Genomic DNA, 21,772 nt, shown 5'->3' with positions numbered 1-21,772 from the left:
GGGTGCAGTGGCTCACACCTGTAATCCCAGCACTTTGATTATCAACTCAGCTGAGGTGGGTGGATCACCTGAGGTCAGGAGTTCGAGACCAGCCTGGCCAATATGGTGAAACTCTGTCTCTACTAAAAATACAAAAATTAGCCAGGTGTGGTGGCGCACGCTTGTAGTCCCAGCTACTCAAGAGGCTGAGGCAGGAGAGAATTGCTAGAACCTGGGAGGCGGAGGTAGCAGTGAGCCAAGGTCGCGCCACTACACTCCAGCCTTCGCAATGGAGTGAGACTGTGTCACTAAATAAACAAACAAACGCTGGAAACAATCCAAATGTCCAGCAAATAAAAGAAAAATGAAACAAATTATAACTCATAAATAGAAACTAGTACAATTGTTAAACTATGGTGTAATGTAAGCATTGCTTTGGTCTTTTTTCCTACCCTTTTCCCATTTTTTCCTAAGCTATTCATTAAACCAAACAACCTTTCTCCTCTGTTGATTTTTGAGGTTTCCTTTTGCACACATTAAAATCACACATAGAAATTAATTTCTGCTTCTGGCCATCCCTTAGGGCCTTTGATCTTTCCATTCTTGTGCCCATGCTGCATTGTTTTAATTGTTGTCACTTTATTACATGTTTAATGTACTCACCAGTGTCCATTTTCAAAATGATGTCAGAAACATTCACCCGTTTATTCTCTTGTGGAACTTTAGAACTCTTTCCTCATTTTCCATCACAAACAAAAATGTCATTGAACTTTTGATTGAAATTGTATTAAATGAATACATTAGTTTGAATACAATTGACATTGTTTTTTAAAATTCATTATTATCATTATAAATCAGTAAAATTATCACAGCACATAATTTTAATGACTTGTTCACAATATCAGGTTGCAAAATAATCAGAATACAAAAAGTTATAAATGAATGAACCAAATTATGTGCTTCTTAAATTTTATAAAAGACTAAATATCATTGGGCCTATTAATATACATTAAAATTATGATATGATAAAACATGTTTATAAAACTAAAAAATGGTTTCATCTATAAAATATTTGTATGTGATAGTTTAAAATTTATTTCTAGATTTTCACTAAAAATTAATATTAATAAGAGTTAAACATCCTGATATCTACATATAATTCTGTACATAAAATGTACCAAAAAAGTAAGAACTGTTTTTAATTAAAAAAATTATAAGACAAAATATTTACTTCATTTAAAAATAATTTTGTTTAAATTAAAAGGTTTTTAAAAGTTGTGTCAAAATACGGATTTAGAAAGAAAATATAAACAAAAAGAATCCAGTAAATAGGAGAAAGAGATATAAAGAAAGCTATGGGTATAAAGATATATTTTTGGTAAGAAAGATTTAAGAAAAGAAAATAACTTTATATTTAAAAACCTTGCCTGATAAATGTTTTTTCGTAAAATAAAGTGACTGGTTATTTAAAAATAAGAAAGTATAGAACAAAACAAAAGTTGTAAGCATGTCATGAAAGTCATGAAAGTCTGTGTAAGTTGTAAAAGGTCGGAAAAGGATAAATTTATAAAAGATATTTTGTATGTGATCAAGTTGACTATATTTTAAAGGGAATTATTTATAAGCCTTTCTAAGGTTTGAGTTTTGATATTAAAAATACACCAATACAAAACTAAAAATTTGGTCCCTTATGTTAAAGCAACAAAGTTTTCTTGAAGCAATGATCTGCTTTTAATAAAATTTACAAGAAGTTTTGATTTTTAATTCTAAAAATTTCTAGCCACTTTCTAAACTGTAACTTTTTTGTTTGTTTTATAGTCTCCATTTAATTTAACTAGTTTTTAGTTTAAAATGCTATCTTCTTCTTAAAAATGGTATCTTCATCTCTCAAGGTAGTTTTCCTCTAGAAGCTTCTCAGAGTCCTATCTCAGAAGTTCAACTTTTAAAGCGTGTCACAGCATAGGATGTGCAGTTCATACTACATTGCCTTCCGCTCTTTCACTTTCTTCCCTTGAGAAGGTACATCTTTTTGCTTGGCTGGAATGTTAACTTTCTCCTTCAACTTCTTCGTTAGCTCCTATAACTTTTTCCTCTGGTTCTAACAGCTATTGAGGCCTGACACTAAAAACGTTTGTCTCAAAGACCTAGAAAAGCAATGTTTTTTTTTTTTTCCAGTATAACCTGATTCTGTACTTAGCTTTTCTTAATGTGTCTAAACTGTTCCATGTAACCAGGGAATTTCCCATGCTTTTATTAAGAGCCATATATCCCCCTGCTCAAGGTAACACTTTTCTTGTTTATGTTCCACAGTGTAAAGTCACAGCCTTTGATACACATTCTGAATACATACAAACACTTTTTCATCAGGTTATCTGAACAGGCTTCCCATGAGGCAAACCAATCACACAGAAGGAGGTTTTTCTTTGCCTTTTTAGTAGCTGGCCTAAGAAACAAATGTTTTCTATTTTATCAAGATAATTTCCTGTGTTGCCTTTACTAAATTTTTTTATTACTTTAAAAAATGGAGACTTGAAGGGTTGAAGTTTTTTAAATATCTATATAACTTTCTGTATTGCTTTTACAATCTATAATTATCACTCTAATTAAATAAATGACTATCACATAGTGCCCTGTGATCCTGTTTTGATCAGGTATTTTAAACCTTTTGGCATCTTTAATAGACTTCCCCAGCATCAAAACGCTAAATTAAATCTTTTTGATATAAAGTTAACTTAGAGATTTTCCAATCAGGCCCTTAGAAAGACTCAAAGGACTTCTCTCTCATCTTGTAGAGATATTAAATAATTGGGCTTATTTGGTAAATTATATGGGAAATAGCAAATGCTAAGTGATACTAGATCTTCTTTCAGTTACATTTTTGGATATGTTATTGGTATAAATATTCTAAAATGGTAATAAAACTCTTAAAATCTTCTATGTGTTATCAGTCATAATTTTGGTTATTATATTGTATGCCACAAAATAACTAAATTTCCTTGTAAATTTCTGGTAATGGGGAACTTCCATCCTATTTTCAACTATGGTTGTTTTAAATTTTTGTCATTTACAGTTATTTTGAATTTTTCTCTAAAGGTATCTGCAATTAGATTCATTACAAAAAGACTTTGACAAGTACTCTTAAATACAAGTTTCAAATAACTTTAAGATCAATGTGGTTTTTTTTATCCCCCAAGATGGCAGATTAGAGGCATTGTTAGTATGCCTCTTATATTAGTCCATTTTCATGCTGCTGATAAAGACATACCTGAGACTGGGTAATTTACAAAGAAAAAGAGGTTTAATAGACTCACAGTTCCCCATGGCTGGGGAGGCTTCACAATCATGGCAGAAGATGAAGCCACGTCTTACATGGCGGCAGGCAAGAGAGAGCATGTGCAGGGGAACTCTCCTTTGTAAAACCATCAGATCTCATGAGACTTATTCACTATCATGAGAACAGTATGGGAAAATCCTGCCCCCATGATTCAATTATTTGCCACTGGGTCCCTCCCACAACACATGGGAATTATGGGAGCTACAATTCAAGATGAGATCTGGGTGGAGACGAAGCCAAACCATATCACCTCTCATACTTGGAAAGACAAAATAGTGTGTAGAGACTCGTGTTATAATTTTTTTCCCAAGAAACACCACAGGCATTTAACCAGAAAACTGAAAGAAACCACAGACTCTTTGAAAGAACTGGGGGCAGCAGCCTACACCACAAGCCAGGTGGAAAACTGTGAGTCCCCAGAGTGTGACAGCAGGAGAGACTGCCTCTGTGATACACACTCCCACTAGGGAACCTGATAATATAGGCCAGGGGGGAAGGCCTTGGCCCCACCCAGCACTGGAGCTGAGTGGTGTGGGGTGTTGAGAAGGAGCAGCATTGAACATGCTTTGTGTGCACTCCTAGACTTCAGTGGGAATGGTGGGAAGCCATTCCTAATTCTACTTCACAGGGAGCCTGGCAGAAGTCAGCCAGCTAACTCAGGCCACAGTCACAGGTTGAGAGAAGGTCTCAACTGTGATTCATGACACAATCTTAAGTGGGGATGAACTCCCTTGGCCAGAACTAGGGAGCAAGCTGGACACTGCTGCTTTAGGGTGGGCCAGGAGGGGCATGGCCTGAAAGCCACAGCTTCTGTCTGGATGGGGAAAGTTTATAGCCTGCAGCAGTTTTGAGTTCTCAGTGCAGGGTTCCTGGAACCCAGCTAGCTGCATTAAACAAACAAAAAGGGTCTATGTTGTTGCTAATACTGCATGCTATACTTGGATAAATTCCCCTAGAAGAGTTAAGACTCAAATACACAAAATTAAAAAAAAAAAAAAAAAAAAAAAGCAAAACAAAAAACTGCAGGTTACAACAAGTTTCACCTAATTCCTCATGGTCATTTAATTAATTAAATTTATTTAACTGGCTGCCTTTAAACCTAAGTTCATGGATCACAACTACTAATATAAGCTCAGATTATCATGTTACTATTAATTTTACTTTGTATTTTTCTTTTAAACCCTGTACCTGTTACTTGTTAAGTTTCTACAATTCTTCACAGAATAATGCTGGCCCAACACTTTGAGATAATAGTAAATGCCTACAGAATAGACAAAAACTTAAACTTAACACTTGATTTTAGGTAGATGTAGCCTGAGAACCACTCCCTCCAAACGCTGTTGTTAGTCAAATGTAGCTAAAAGAGTTTAGACCCTAACTCCAATGACGCCCTGCAATGTGAGACCAACCAACAACGTGAGACAGGTCTATCCCAGCTGTCTCGCCTAGGGATCATCAAAACCTCACTACAGCCAGGCGTGGTGGCTCACACCTATAATCCCAGCACTTTGGGAGGCCGAGGCGGGCGAATCACCTGAGGTTGGGAGTTCGAGACCACCCTGACCAACATGGAGAAACCTCATCTCTACTAAAACTACAAAATTAGCCATGTGTGGTGGCACATGCCTGTAATCCCAGCTGCTCAAGAGGCTGAGGCAGAAGAATTGCTTGGACCCAGGAGGCGGAGGTTGTGGTGAGTTGGAGATCACGCCATTGCACTCCAGCCTGGGCAACAAGAGCGAAACTCTGTCTCAGAAAAAAAAAAAAAAATCTAACTACAAAATGGTTAACCAGTGATATTTTTAAAAATCTTGATCAGAAAAAGGAAACGTGAAAGTTGGCAGAATAAAAATAAAGTCACCTGTGTTAAAAAGCAAAAATAAAAGCAAACCCCTGAAAAATGAAGCTAGGGAAGGTCATGAAAGGAAGATTCTCATATACAAATGCCTGCTGACAAAAACTATCACAAAAGACTCTGCAAAAACCTTGCACAAAGGCCACTACAACCTTACATAAGAAAATACTGCTGCGAGAACACCTGCCTAGCAACTGACTGTCCAGCCTTGGACTGATGCCACCCTTGTTATTGATACATCTATTCAAAGATAACTCAAAAACAATTATGTAATTTTTCTCATTTTTTTCTTTAAAAACCTTTGTCTTCTTTTACCTCCCTGAATATGCACATGGTTTACTATGGCACACCTACGCCAATTGCAATGCCTATTCCTGAATAAACATCGTTTTCTTTCAGAAAGTATCCCTCTTTGTTTGTTATTTAGATTGAAAAAATTTACAACCATTAGAACATTTCCTTCCTTGAGGGGAAAGAAAAGTGGGAGCTCAAAGTTAATCATTTTATCTGAAATAAATGTTCTTCTGAGCGTATAAAATCATTCCTTTATGGCCTCACATCATTCTTAATCTCTCTTCTCATACTTTTGCCTATGGTTTTCATCTAAGTCTATTTCTTCTTTACCTTTGCAAGAGAAATAGCTAATTGATTTGTTTTAAAAAAATATATCATTTGGAGTCACATAAATGTTCAATCACGACAGTTGTTTTATTATGTATCTTTGATTAAATTCATGGAACCAGCATTAATTCCTACATTTATTTCCCTTTCTTGCCTTCTGGCAGCCTATTCTAAAAGCCACCTTCATCTACCACAGGCTCAGCCATAAAGCAAGCCTCAGTAGATTCAAAAGAATTAAACTCATACCAACCATACTCTCAGACCACAGTGGACTAAAATTAGAAATCAATGCCAAGAAGATCTCTCAAAACCACACAATTACATGGAAAATAAATGACCTGCTCCTGAATGACTTTTGGGTAAACAATGAAATTAAAGCAGAGATCAAAAAATTATTTGAAATAAGTGAAAGCATACCAAAATCTCTGAGATGCAGCAAAAGCAATGGTAAGGAGAATGTTTAGAGTGTTAAATGCCTACCTCAAAATGTTAGAAAGATCTCATATTAATAATCTAACACCACTCCTAGAGGAAGTAGAAAAACTAACTCCAAAGTTAGCAAAAGAAAAGAAACAGCTATAAAATCAGAGCAGAAATGAACAACATTGAGACCCAAAATCCATACAAAGAATCAACAAAACCAAAAGTTTGCTATTTGAAAGGGTAAACAAGATTAATAGAGCAGTAGCTAGATTAAAAAAGAAAAAAAGAGAGAAGACCCAAATAGGCACAATCAGAAAAGACAAAGCTGACATTACAACTGATTCCACAGAAATAGGAAAGATCTTCAGAGACTATTATGAACACTTATAGACACACAAACTAGGAAATCTAGAGGAAATGAGTAAGTTCCTGGAAACACACAATTTCCAAAGATTCAATTAGGAAGAAATTGAAACCCTGAACAGACCAGTATCAAGATCTGAAATTGAAAGAGTAATAAAAAACCTACCAGCCAATAAAAGCCCTGACAGCCAAGTTCTATTAGATGTATGAGGAAGAGCTGGTACCAATCCTGCTGAAACTATTCCAAAAAATTGAGGAGGGACTCCTCTCTAACTTGTTCTATGAAATCAGCATAACACAAATACCAAAACCTGGCAAAGATACAATAAAAACAGAAAACCACAGACCAATGTCCCTGATGAACATATATGAAAAAATCCTTAACAAAATTACCGGCAAACTGAATCCGGTAGTACATCAAAAACTTAATTCACCATGATCAAGTAGCCTTCCTTCCTGGGATGCAAGGTCAGTTCAACATATGCAAATCAATATAGGTGATTCACCACAATAGATGCAGAAAAAGGTTTTGATAACAACAAGCCTTAATGATAAAACCTCTCAAGAAACTAAGCATTAAACAAACATACCTCAAAATAATGAGAGCCAACTACGACAAACCTGCAGCCAACATCACACTGAACAGGCAAAAGCTGGAAGCATTCCTCTTGAGAACTGAAACAAGACAAGGTGCCCACTCTCACCACTCCTATTCAGCATAGCAATAAAGTTCTAGCCAGAGCAATCAGGCAAGACAATGAAATAAAAGGCATTCAAATAGGAAAAGAAGTCAAACTATCTCTCTTCTTCGCTGATGATCTAGAAAAGGCTCCACCAAAAGTCTCCTGGAACTGACAGGGGATTTCAGGAAAGTTTCAGGATACAAAATCAATGTACAAAAATCAGTAGTATTTCCATACACCAATAATGTTCAAGCTGAGAGCCAAATCAAGCATGCAATCCCATTTATAATAGCTGCAAAAAAAAATAAATAAAGGAAATAATCTAATCAAGGAGGTGAAAGATTTGTATAAAGAGAACTACAAAACATTGCTGAAAGAAATCACAGATGACACAAATGGAAAAACATTCCATGTTCATGGATTAGAAGAATCAATATTATTAAAATAGCGATACTGCCCAAAGCAATCTACAGATTCAACACTATTTCTATGAAGCTACCAATATCGTTTTCCACCAAACTAGAACAAAATTCTAAAATTCATATAAAACCAAAAAGAGCCCAAATAGCCAAAGCCATCCTAAGCAAAAAGAAAAAAGCCAGAGGCATCATATTATCTGACCTCAAACCATACTATGAATCTACAGTAGCCAAAACAGCATGGTACTGGTACAAAAACAGACACATAGACAAATGAAACAGAACGGAGAAGACAGAAGTAAAGTCGTACACCTACAGCCATCTGATCTTCGGCAAAGTTAACAGAAATAAGCAATGGGGAAAGGAATTCCTATTCAATAAATGGTGCTGGGATAGTTGGTTCGCTGTATGCAGAAGAATGTAACTGGACTCCTACCTTTTACCATATACAAAAATTAACTCAAGATGGATTAAAGATTTAAATGAAAGACCTCAAACTTAAAGAATCCTACTAGAAAACCTAGGAAATATCATTCTGGACATTGACCTTGGGAAAGAAAATTGCAGAAGAAATTGCAACAAAAACAAAAATTGACAAGTGGAATCTAATTAAACTGAAGAGCTTCTGTAGAGCTCTTCAATTCAAGAAACTATCAACGGAGTAAACAGACAACCTATGGAATGGGACAAAATAATTGTAAACTATCATCTGACTAAGGGCTAAAATCCATAATCTATAAGGAATTTAAACAATCGAAGAAGCAAAAAACAAATAACCCCATTAAAAAATGGGTAAAGGACATGAACAGACACTTCTCAAAAAGAAGGCATACAAGTGGCCCACAAACATATTAAAACATGCTCAACATCACTAATCATCAGAGAGATGCCAATCCAAACCACAATGAGATACCATCTCATACCAGTCAGAAGGGCTATGATTAAAAAGTCAGAAAACAACAGATGCTAATGAGGCTGCAAAGAAAAGGAAACACTTATGCCCTGTTGGTGGGAATGTAAATTAGTTCAGTCACTATGGAAAACAATATGGAAATTTCTCAAAGAACTTACAACAGAACTACCATTTGACCCAGCAATCCCATTATTGGGTATATATCCAAAAGAAAATAAATTATTCTACTAAAAAGAGTGATGCACTCGTATGTTCGTGGCACCACTATTCGCAATAGCAAAGACATGAAATCAACTTAAGTGCCCATCGATGGTGGACTTGATAAAGAAAATGTGATACACATACATCATAGAATACTATGCAGCTATGAGAAGAAGCAAAATCATGTTGTTTGCAGCAACATGGATGGAGCTGGAGGCCATTATCCTAAGTGAAATAACACAGGAACAGAAAACCAAACACTGCATGTTCTCACTTATAAGTGGGAATTAAACAATGGGTACTCATGTACATAAAGATGGCAACACTAGACACTGGAGACAGTGGGACAGATGGAGGGGAGGAATAGAGGGGACAAAAGTTGGAAAACTATTGGATAGTATGTTCAGTACTTGTGTGATGGGATAAATCATACCCCAAACTTCAGTATCTCTCAATATACCCAGGAAACAAGTGTGCACATGTACTCTCTTAATTTAAAATAAAAGTTGAAGTCATAAAATAAATAAAATAGCTACCTTCTTGCTAACCTCCTTCACCCTCTGTGTTTCAAAGCAATTGCCTGCATTGAAGCCCAGTTTTTCTCTCTCTTTTTTCAAAGCTTGGTTGTCTCAGTCTTTGAAGATAAATGAGAAATATGATTAAAATACTGAAAATGAAATTCTGATGCTTAGTGAAATAACTGTGAATTTCACTTGGCTGGAACACTGCAAATCCCCAGAGACATGAATAAAAAAATCCCATTTGATGTTCTTTCCTAGACCAGAAGCCCTAGATCCACATTCCCAGAGCACAAATTTGAAAACAAAAGGATATTTACAGGGTTCCTCACCCATCTTCCTGGCCAGGGCCAAGACTGTCTGGAAACGCCCATCTGATGGGAAGAGACAGCCTATAGGGACCAATGGTACAACTTCTGGTTGGCTCGAGGCCAGAAGGTGGGCGTGGGCAGCTGTGCCCCTTGGCTGCCATCATGTTCATGAGCCCTGTTGTCCCTGGGAGAGAGTGTCCCAGCCTCAGAATCTAGGTACCCAGGTTCTCGAATCAGCTCTTCCTTCCAGTTGCTATGTGACATGCACAGTTCACGTCAGTGAACTTGTCACCCTGTCCCCTGCAGAGCTGCTCCTCCTCCTTCACAGCTCCCTGTCTTAGCATCTGGTACCACTATTCTGTCTGGCTGATGTGCCAGACGCCTGGGAGTTATTCTCGACTCTTCTCTGGCACACCACATCCCATCACCACTAGCCTCACTCAACCTCATCCGCCTCTCTCCATCCACACTGCCATTACTCTGACCCAACTCATAACTGGACCAGTCAACCCCTTCAGTCCTGGCTGGGATCCAATTCTTTCTCCATGCTGCAGCCCAAAAGCCTTCTTGAAGCACTTGTCATGTCCTCAATCATGTCCCATTGCTTTGGGGTACAAACAAGCCTTCACAGGTACACACTGCCCATCAAGGTGTGTGAAAGGTGGTCCTAAGGCTGGACCCAGGCCACAGGAGGTAGGTTTTTTGTTTTTTAAAGGTCAGTTTCCAATATTTACAAATTATGAAATATGACAAATCCGGATTTGTAATATCTCTTGAAACTCAGAAAATCTGTCATCTCTAGGCCAGTGTCTGTGATGGAAACAGTAGGGGCTGCCCTTGTCCCCCAGGCAGCCACAGGTCCAGGGAACCCCTCACCTTGCCCATCCTTCCCTGTGCTCATTTACAGCATAGGTGTGGCCCTCCTGCCCACAGATCTGCCTGACCAGTGCCCTCTCCCTCTCCCTCTCCCTTTCCCTCTCCCCCTTCTCCTCCCTCTCCCTCTCCCTCTCCCTCTCCCTCTCCCTCTCCCTCTCTCTCTCCCCCTCCCCCCCTTCTCTCTCTCCCTCTCCCTCTCCCTTTCCCTCTCCTCTCTCCCTCTCCCTCTCCCTCTCCCTCTCCCTTTCTCTCTCCCCGTCCCCCTCCTTCTCTCTCTCCCTCTCCCTCTCCCTTTCCCTCTCCCCCTTCTCCTCCCTCTCCCTCTCCCTCTCCCCCTCCCTCTCCCTCTCCCTTTCTCTCTCCCCCTCCCCCTCCTTCCTCTCTCCCTCTCCCTCTCCCTCTCCCTCTCCCTCTCCCTCTCCCTCTCCCCCTCCCCCTCCTCTCTCTCTCTCCCTCTCCCTCTCCCTGCTCCTGTCATCTGAGTTTTTCTGCCTCTGAACAAATGCCAGGGCCTTCCCCCATACTCTTACCTCTGCTGGAACGCCCCACCCCCATTTTCTCTCTCTTCGTACAGTCCCACCCAGATAAATCCTACTTGTCCTCAAGCCATGAGTTTAGATGTCACTGCTGCAGGGAAACCACCCCCGATGCCCTACCAGAGGTCAGTGCCTATTTTCCTATCACCTGTGGCCACTGGTCAATCACTCTCCTGTGAGCTCCCAAGGGCAGGGCTAGCCTGATGACCTGACCACTCTACCACCAGCAGCCAACCCAATACCTGGCACACAAGAGGAGCTTTCTAAACATTTGTTGAATGACTGGATAAACTTGACGCCTCTGGGTTATTGTGCATACAAGTAAGATGCCATCAACTGGCAGGACAAGACGCGGAAGCAAACGGAAATCAGTGTGGGAGAGGTACAGGTGCACGGTGTCCTGGAATATGCTGAACAGTCACTATTTGACAGCGATGTTTTCCCAGAGGAAGTCAAGCTTCAGTGGGGCTTGGGAATTTGGGACTTGCAACCATGCCTCCTACTGAAGACGACACTGGTTAGAGAGGTGAGTTGACCTGCCCAAGGTCACACAGTCCTTGCAGTCTGAGCAACATTAAGATGTGGGCTGTGCCTGACATGCTCAAAGCTGCAGCTCCAGCATCAACTCAATGTTTAACAAATGTGGTGAATGAATAAATAAAGGATGAAGACAGAGGTTGAAGAAAGACCTTAAGGACTCAAGCAGCAGAAAGAACTTGGTATTGATTTATAAACAAAGAGGAATTTGGAAATGATCCCCAAAGAGAAAAGCTTAGCTCTACTGAGGCAAATATTTATTTGCTTTTTTACTCCTAAAGGACAATAGCACTCTTCATTAACTTTTAAATGTATTTTTGTTTAGGGAGCTGAGGCTGTTATCTTGTTTTTAATTGTCAACACGAGGTGGTTATTTTGAGAATTTTAAAATATCTTTAAAAACAAAAAGCAAAAGAGTCTCTTTAGTTTGGAACCTCACTTAGGTAGAGAGACTGTTTCTAACACATGCAATTAATTATAGAAATCGTCACGCATACGACAACTGAGATGTAAAATGTGAGTTGTTTCTGTTTTTGCAAAAGAAGAAACTAAAGTTATAGCCATAATAACCCAGAATGGTAATAATAAAAGATCAGAAGCAGATGCCTCTGAGGTGACCTCGACTGGCTGAAATATAAAAAGTCACTTTTAATACCACAGAAAAGTATACTTAAGAATGGTCAAAATGGTAAATTTTATGTGGATTTTACTACAATAAAAAATGTTCAAAACATTGAAAATTTGTTTGAAAAATGTAATGCAATGATTCCTCCACTTATAAAACCTTCCACTGAATGTGAAAGGAGCTGGCCGTAGAGTCAGTGAGGCTCAGCAGCTGGGACAGAAAGGACCCCGTGGGCAGAACTAGCCCCTTCTCTCCAGAGCTCACACATTCCCAGAAACACCAGTGTGATCCGTCCTTGGCTGTATGAGACACTCCCCATACGTGGCTTTGAAAGTACACAGACCCAGGTTCTGGTTTCAGCACCAATATGTCCTTGTTCATGAGGGCTCTGTCCCTTACCCCTCTCTGCTTGCGTCCAAGGCTGCAAATCTGAGCTACTCACAAAGCAGCTGTCAGGATTTGAGCAGCATAACAAACGAGCCTTTTATATAACTGCTCTAGGACTTGCGAATTCGTTATGTTTGCCCCCTGCTGCTAGAATTCAGCTCCACAGGGAGCTGTTTGTCTGTTTGTGCACTGTTCATACCTAGAACAGTCTGGAATGCAGTGGGCATTCGACCATCATTAGTGGTTTAATCTCTGCCCGCCCTCCTGCCCTGCCTGTGTGAGTGGGAAGGGAGCGCCCCTGCATACCTGTAAGGCATCCCTTGGGAGGAATCCTAGCAAGTCCAGTGGCCTCTGCTTCCACCATGGTCTTGAACACACCCATTCCTCTTCATCCCCACGTCCACCACCTCAGTCGCAGCTGCATCCTTCCCTTACCATGTGTACCAACAGCAGCAGCCCTCTGCCTCTCTCCTCCCCACCCTTCCCACTCTAGTCTACACTCACCGCCTCCACCCCAGAGCCACCTTCTAACACTGATCTGGCCATGTCACCCTCCAGCTCCAGTGCCGCTCAGGGCTTCCTATTCCCCCAGGGCGAAGTCTGTGGTGGCTCAGTGAACAGACCTTCATCTCTCACCCTCCCCATGCTTGTTCTCTTCTCAGCCCCAAAGCTGTCTGAGTTCTCTCCCAGGGCTGTGCCCCATCTTGAGCCTTTTCTTTACTGATTTCCTTTCTCTGGTATATCCTCTCTCCCAATCCCCATTATCACCTGCCTAACTCCTGCTTACCCTTCAGGAGTCCATTTAGAGGCCACCTCTTCTGAAAAGCCTTCCTTGATTTTACCCCACCCCATTCAACCTGAGTGAAGTGTTTCTTTTCTCCCTGCCAAGGCCACACAGCAAGTAGATCATTGAACTGGGATTCAAATTCAGGCCCACCTTCTCCCAAAACAGCAAGCCAAAACCAGAAGACTCTACTTACTTATTTATTCAGGAAAAAAGAGACTCAAGAATGAGGTAGAGCTAAGTTAACATCTTGAAAACATGCCCAAAATATATTAAATGAAAACACGAGGTTGTAGATCAATGTATATGGCATAATTCCATCAAAACCACAATAAACTATATATGTTTATATAGGTTTTAAAGAACAGAAGATGCCTAAACACAAATTGAGCTATTAATGATAATTATTGGGTGGGTAAACTTAAACATTCTATAAGGTTTCAATTTGTTATGTATTTTTATGTCCTTAAAAAAAATTAAACTCAAAGGAACTCCACAACTTTTCTCCAATAATAAGGAAGAGGCTTGAACACCAGGAATTGCAATATACAGGGACCAGCTTTTGGAGAAAAGGCTCCTTCCTGCAGTGGTAACATGAGATGAGGGCAGATGCGGTTGACCAGGGAGCCACACTCACCTTTCCCAGCAGCTCGGGCAGGCCCAGCAGCTCCCAGTGAACACGCCAATGCAGATAAAGATGGCAGTTACCTGCCCCAGAGAGCCACGGATCTTCTTGGGTGAGATCTCACTGAGGTACATGGGGAGCACACTGAGGGTGATGCCTGTAGAAGAAGCATAGCAGCAGTTAGAGAGGTGTCTTCCTGAGGGAGCCGCACTCTGGTTACAGTACCTCTCTTGGCTCTGCTTTGCCCTGGACATTAAATAGCACTGTAGCCACAGCATCTTTCCCAGCACTTTGCACAAATTGCCAAAGCTTTCCCATGTACTTTATAATTTAATCCCTAAAGTATGACTGGAGGTGCATTTCAGAGGACAGAACACAGCCGATGGTGTTGGTGGAGGTGATGGTATTGACAGTGATAATGATGGTGATGGTGATAACGGTGGTGGTGGTGGTGGTGATGGTCATGATGGTGATGATAATGATGGTAGTGGTGATGGTAGTAATGGTGATGGTGGTGGTGGTAGTGATGGTCATGATGGTGATGATAATGATAGTAGTAGTGGTGATAGTAGTAATGGTGATGGTGGTGGTGGTAGTGATGGTCATGATGGTGATGATGGTAATGTGGTGGTGATGATTGTGATGATGGCTGTGGCACTGATGATGATGGTGATAATGGTGGTAGTAATGATGGTCATGATGGTGATGGTGGTGGTGATGATGATGATGGTAATGCTGACAGTGGTAGCAATAGTGATGATGATGGCGATGGTGATGATGATGGTAGTGATGGTGGTGGTGGTAGTGATGGTGATGGTGACGGTGATGGTGGTGGTGGTAGTGATAGTCATGATGGTGATGATGGTGGTGATGATTCTGATGATGGTTGTGGCAATGATGATGATGGTGATAATGGTGGTAGTAATGACTGTCATGATGGTGATGATGGTGATGGTGGTGATGACGATGATGGTAATGTTGATGGTGGTAGCAATAGTGATGATGATGGCGATGGTGATGATGATGGTAGTGATGGTAGTGGTGGTGATGGTGATGGTAATGATGGTGATGGTGGTGGTGCTGATGGTGATGATGGTTGTAGCAATGATGATGGTGATTGTGGTGGTAGTAGTAATGGTGATGATAGTGATGGTGGTGATATTGATGGTGTGGTGGTGGTGGTAATAGTGATGCAATGATGGTGATGGTGGTGATAGTGGTCACAATGATAATAGCCAATACACACAGTGGCTACCAAGTAACAGGAATCCTTCTCATCTATTTATATGTATTAACATATTTACTTTTAACAATAGTCTTCTGAATTAAATATACTGTTACTATTTCTCTTCTAAAGATGAGTAAACTGAGGCACAGAGAAGTTGAGAAACTTGCCTAAATCAGCAAGTCATGTCTAGAGATGTTTAAAAAAATTATTTTGCCCAACAGAGCCCCAGTGGGCCTCTGATCTTAGAACTTGAACTTTTCCCGCCAGCTAACATTGCCTCTTGTCATAAATTAAGGGACTCAGTTATGGCAGATGCTATTACACTCATTTTATAAAAATAGGTCACCCACATATAATCTAATGATGTTTGAGATAAATTTACATGTTCAGAGGCTTATGATAGGTATTTTGAATAAAAACTAACAGTTATAAAGATGTTTTACAAAGTGCTTACTACACACACAGTGGGCCTGTAAGTAAAAATTATATAAGGACTCGTCAACTTAAAAAAAACAAACCTTGCTTTCCCCCATACCTGAGCAGGGCTATTCTTAAGCCACGTTATAGGCCTATAAATGACTACATTGCACTTATCCCAGGCAGATTCATTGCTTGTTTAGAGCACAGACTGCATAATCTGGAGTCACAAGGCCTCTTGGGCCAAATCCCTGCAACTTACAAGCTGTGGGAACTTGGGTGGGGTTGTGAGTTTCTCTCAGCTTCCACAAGATGGGGATAAGTATTGAGCCTAGCTTCAGAGGATCTCTGTGAGAGTTGAGATATGCTCAGTTACCTATTCATTGTAAAATACTGTACAAATTAGCATTATTAGCACCTATTACTACCATCTAATTTTTCACCAGGTTGTGAGGGCATCAAAAATATCTTTCCTATCTCAGTTTTCCAATGTCTCTAGTATAGTTCCCGACACAGTTTAGGCACCAATCAATGTGCTTCAAGTTGAACTGAATTCACTCCAGTTGCTAGCATTCAGGAAGGACTTTCCCGAAAATTAGTGAAGGGAATGCACACCCCAATTTACAAACTGGGAATCTCATTCATTGCCTCTTAGCCCAGGATACTGTTTCTGGTTTACCACTCAAAACAAACATGCTTAAGAAGCAAAGAGATGGAAATTATTTGTCACAACATAGACCAGATGATGCTTGAACTTTTATCCAAAACACATATATTGGGAGCATATGGCCTCATGGAGTAATTGGCTGGCCACCAAACAATTTAGTCTATTATTCTTCACAAGCAGGGCAACAGAGGGAAAACTGTGCTACACTGGACTCAAGTCCCACAGCCCTGGTTTCCTCACAGGGGGATCTCAATCAAGTCACTTCATCTCTTTTACTCTCAGCTCACTTATTTGCAAAATACAATGATGACTATTTCTGCTGTAATGAGAATAAAATGACTGCATGTAAGGCACTGGGCTCACGTGTGGTCACTTGATAACACTTCAAAACCTGTTCTTTATCCTGATGCTCCTTTCCCCCCCCCAAGGGGATAATAATCATTATCTCACAAAACATAGTAAGGAAATGAGGGAGCTGTAGCACAGCGGCAGTGTCGTCAGTGGCGGAGGCATGGAGCTAACTTCTCTGCCTTTTCTGTAAAGCTAGGGTGGCAGTAGCATCTCCTTCACATGGTGCCACGCGCCTACGGAACACATGTCAAATGCCTTGCAGAGTGCGCAGCTTAGATTCAGCTGTCAATAAATGGTGACGAATTGTTCTTATTTGTTCATTGTGAGATGACACGGAAGGGGAGATACTAGTGGCTAAAGCAGCAGTGAACAAGGAGGTGGGGTGCGTGAAAAGTCCGCCATCGGGTGACCAGCTCACCCCGGTTTGCCCAGTACCACCCAGAAACCCCCTCAGTCCTGGACAAACCAGGATGGTTGGTCATCCTAGGCCCATGATGCTGTACCAAGCATCCCTACCCGTGAGCAGCCTCTTCTGACCTCTGAGCCCATCTTCTGCCGCTCTCCTCCCCAGGAGTCCTGGATGTGGAGTTCACTGAACACTCCAGGCTCATTCTGATCATAGGATGTTGGCTTCTGCTCTTCTGTTTGTCTGGAACTCTCTGTTTTCAGAGCTCCACAGCTTCTTAACCTTCCAGTCTCCATTCAGTGTCACCTCTTATAGTGAGTTGCATGGTATCCTTCCAAAAGATATGCTGAGGCTCTAAATCCTGTTACTTGTGAATGTAGCCTTATTTGGAAATAGGGTTTTTGCGGATGTAATCAAGTTAAGATGAGGTCATACTGGAGTAGGATGGCCCCTAAATTCAATACTTTTCATTCTTGTAAGAAGGCCATGTGAAGACACAGACACAGACATGAGAGAAGGCCATGTGATGAGGAGACAGAGACTGGACTGATGCAACAATTAGCCAGGAAATGCCAGGATTTCTGGCCACCACCTGAAGGTAGAAGAGAGGCCTGGAACAGATTGTCCACAGAAGCCCTCAAAAGCAATTGATCCTGCTGATCTTGGACTTCTCCTACAGTAGCAGACGTGGGCTTGTCCACTAGCGAGCTCCTAATTCAGAAGACGTGACCTTGCGCCCCTGGGCATGTCGACAGCACTGGGAAGGCCATGGCAGGGACATGTCCAGTGCAATCTTCCACAAACACAAAGTAGTAGTACAGTCTCCTATTTTAACTTTATTATGTACATGAATTTTGCTTCCAACACCATTTGGTATCATGTTTGTACTGATGTAAAAAATAATATGTTTTTTTTTTCTCTAAACCTTCTAGATGAAGAACACTCCAGGAAGATGCCCTGTTGTCCTACTACGGTTCCAAATACTCCGGGAGACCCTGGCTGGATCAGCAAGTCTTAGAGCCTTCTATCATCTCAAAATCCTTCAGGTTTATCATTTGGCTTTAAATTCTTTTTTTTGTTTGTTTGTTTTTGTTTTTTGTTTTTTGAGATGGGGTTTCACTCTTGTTGCCCAGGCTGGAGTGCAATGGCGCGATCTCGGCTTACCACCACAATTTCCACCTCCCGGGTTCAAGTGATTCTCCTGCCTAAGCCTCCCGAGTAGCTGGGATTACAGGCATGCACCACCACACCCAGCTAATTTTTGTATTTTTAGTAGAGATGGGGTTTCTCCATGTTGGTCAGCTGGTCTCGAACTCCCGACCTCAGGTGATCCGCCCGCCTTGGCCTCCCAAAGTGCTGGGATTACAGGCGTGAGCCACCACGCCCGGCCTGGCTTTAAATTCTTTATTACAAACAGATCAGCCAGTTCAGGTAATGGCAGCAATATTCCTTTCTTTCTGACCAATTGTCTCACCTTAAGTGCCCTCGAGTTCCTCTCTCTGCTCTGAGAGGGTTGATGAGAATACATGACATGAAGTCTCCAAGTCCTGTCGTGACTCCAGGCCACGTGCCACAAGTCAGAAAGACCCCAGTTTTTTCTTTCCTCTTTGTTCTTCTTTCTTTCCTGCTTCTTTTTGAAAAGCTCATAGGAAAAAGGGTCTAAAAGACATTTGTTCTATGTCTGTGGTTTTGTAAAAGGGCCATCTTGGAATGCAGCTTATTTTTAGTTAAGGAAATTCAGAGATCAATTAGTTATATGTTCGAAGGGTCAACTCCCCAGATTAGTCAAAGCAACAAGAAAGGGGATAATGGATAAAATATAAAACTGCCAAATTGAGAGAATCTCACTTGCCTCCACTAGGAAAGGACTTCCCAGGTGATCCACTGCAACCTCATTCAGCCTTTCTCCAAAGTAGTCTGGGCCTTTGAAACCCAAATCCTAGATCTGTACTTTATTAATTAAGAAAACAAATAACAACAATGACAACAATACCATTAGCATTCCTGAAGTGGGGCACTAAGTGCCTGGAACTACACTAAATACTGCACATACATAGTAGATCATTCTATTTATTTATTTATTTATTTTTGAGACAGAGTTTTGCTCTTGTTGCCCAGACTGGAGTGCAATGGGCGATCTCAGCTCACTGCAACCTCCATCTCCTGGGTTCAAGTGGTTCTCCCACCTCAGCCTCCCGAGTAGCTGGGATTACAGGTATGTGCCACCATGCCCAGCTAGTTTTGCATTTTCAGTAGAGACAGGGTTTCTCCATGTTGGTCAGGCTGCTCTCAAACTTCTGACCTCAGGTGATCCACCTGCCTCGGCCTCCCAAAGTGCTGGGATTACAGGTGTAAGCCACTGCGCCTGGCCCATTTAATTTTCACATCACCCAACAAGGGAGGCCTTACTACTAAGTTGCCATGCCAGGTGGGAAAGAGGCCAAGACTGTGAGGTTAATGGTTGCTGCGGTGGTCCCTGATTTGTATCCCCTCCCTGGATCCACATCCTTGGGGAGTCAGTCCTCTCTGACATTCATTCTGCACCTGTCCATGGGACTTGCTTGGGCCAAAGGGACATCAAGGGACATCAGGAAATGTGCATGCAAAGTGCTTACACATTGGGACTTTCTCCTTTGGCTGCTACTGGCAGCCCACGAACTTTATGCGAGGCAACCCAGGCCCCCCTGGCCCAGGGTGGGAAGCCAAGAAATGAGCTGGCTCACTGACAGCCCCTGAGACCAGGCCACCTGCTAACACCCCAACACAGGCGTGAGACTATCCCAGGTTATCCAGTCACTGACCAACCTGAAGCCATCACAGACACATGAGAAGGCCCAACAAAGATTGGCAGAGCTGGCCCAGAGCAGAACAGCCCAGCCCACCCACAGAAGTGAAAGCACAGTAAAATGGTTATTATTTCAAGCCACTACATTTTGTTTTTTGTTTTGTTTCATTTTGTTTTGTTTTTAAGAGACAGGGTTTCGCTCTGTTGCCAAGGTTAAAATGCAGCGGTGCCATCATGGCTTAAGTTTTCGGGTTTTTCAATGCAGCAAACCTAACCTATACAGATAAATTAATGAAATTAATGGAAGCAAGTGAGAGCATTCAGGCAGTCTGACTCCACAGTCTTCACCTTTAACTACTTTCCCGCTCCAGCTTTCTGAGCATTAGTGCCCGCATTTGTAAAATGAACATGAAAAAAACAGTCTTTCATTATAGGAGGAGATCAAAAAAGATGAAAAACATGAACACGGTTGGTCAATCACAAAACATTACATAGACACCAGCCATTATTCTTACGGATAAACTCTCAATAGCCATCTCCCTTCTACTTGAATAGAAGGCATCTATTAAAGTAGAATAGACTAATGAATAGACAGATGATCGAGGAGTCATTTCATCATGAGTTTGGACTATCAGAGAGTCCTAGATTATTCCCCTCCAGCAGGGCAACAAAGGTAAGTGAAACCTCCTCTTCCCAACCTTACTTCCAGGCCCCCACTCTCCTGCCCACCTCTCCCTGAGACATTTTTGTTGTTCATCTCACTCAGCTGAACAACCCGGTACCCTCAGCTGTTAAGACATCGACAAGGAAGGGAATTCGCCTTTAAGAAGCTCATGCTAGGTTCCAGGCAGTATATACATGTGTGTGTGTGTTGGGGGGTGTGTGTGTGTGTGTGTGTGTGTGTGTGAGAGAGAGAGTTTCCATTCAGCCTTATTATAGCCTTTCAAAGAAGGTATTATTACCTCCATTTTCCAAATGGGAAAACCAAGGCTCAGAGCCATTAAGTAACTTGTACAAATCAGAAATTGGCAGGCAGCAGAACTGAGATCCAAACTCAGAGATTTCTAATCCTAAGGCTTGCAATCTTTCCACAAATGCCTAAAAGTGACACTTTATGGATTTGCCTTTTTAGAAAGAGAGCAGAGTTTGTCTGACAATATATCTTGTCTCCTACTCTCACTCCCATAGCCAGGATCTGTTCCCTTCTCCCTAGCTCCCCGCCCAGCCCAGTCCCTTCCCCTGAACAGGTGGCTCCTCTGATTCCACTCCTGGCTTCCCCTCACACTTCCTTATTGGAACAAACCAGTCCGTGTCACATTCCTCTCAACCCTCCCTGCACACTTGGCACAGGCCCACAGTCCTCGCCGTGGCCTGCAAGGTCTTGTGTGATCTGGCTCCAGCTCCTCTTTGGCCTCATCAGCACCCACGCATCTCCTTGCTCTTTCTCAGACGTGCCATGCCTCCTTCCGCCTCTGGGACATCATACACTTCTCTCTGCTGGGAACAGTTCTCACACTTGGCTCCTCTGGTCTCCGCTCATATTTCCTCCTCTGAGCAGTCTTCCCTGATTGGCCTTTCTAAAACAGCCCTCACCACCCTCCTGCCCTGCTTTGTTTTCTTCCTAGGACCTGCTACTATCTACCTTATGTATCTGTCTGCCCACTAGAATGTAAGCTCCATTCTGTCCCTGTCCAGGGACAGGGTCTTGTTAATCATTGTGTCTCCATCCTACAGTGTGCCAGACCTTGCAGGTGCTCCACAAATGCTTGGTGAGTAAATGAAACAACGAATGAGTCAGAGGCCCAGAGAAGAAACACCATCCTCACAAAAGCCCCCTGAAAACCACAGATAACCTTGGAATATGAACGTTATGATGAAGGTGACCAAGCGGAAGGCATGACATGCTGAAGACCATCCAGGTCTTTGGG

At 41.7% G+C, this 21,772-nt stretch overlaps 2 protein-coding genes across 3 annotated transcripts in view; both read right to left on the bottom strand.

The window, feature by feature from the left end:
- SLC2A9 (solute carrier family 2 member 9) overlaps window positions 1–21,772 on the bottom strand; it is a 199,004-nt gene that overhangs the window by 133,732 nt on the left and 43,500 nt on the right. The window contains 2 exon segments of the mRNA XM_050789970.1: window positions 14,003–14,034; window positions 14,037–14,147. Of these exon segments, the coding sequence (XP_050645927.1) occupies window positions 14,003–14,034; window positions 14,037–14,147 (143 nt within the window).
- NSG1 (neuronal vesicle trafficking associated 1) overlaps window positions 1–21,772 on the bottom strand; it is a 556,677-nt gene that overhangs the window by 503,587 nt on the left and 31,318 nt on the right. The window lies entirely within an intron of this gene.

The sequence above is a fragment of the Macaca thibetana genome, chromosome 5 (assembly GCF_024542745.1).
Source record: "Macaca thibetana thibetana isolate TM-01 chromosome 5, ASM2454274v1, whole genome shotgun sequence".
NCBI lineage: Eukaryota > Metazoa > Chordata > Mammalia > Primates > Cercopithecidae > Macaca > Macaca thibetana.
The sequence above is the reverse complement of the archived record's forward strand: the minus strand, read 5'-3'. Positions and strand labels throughout refer to the sequence as shown.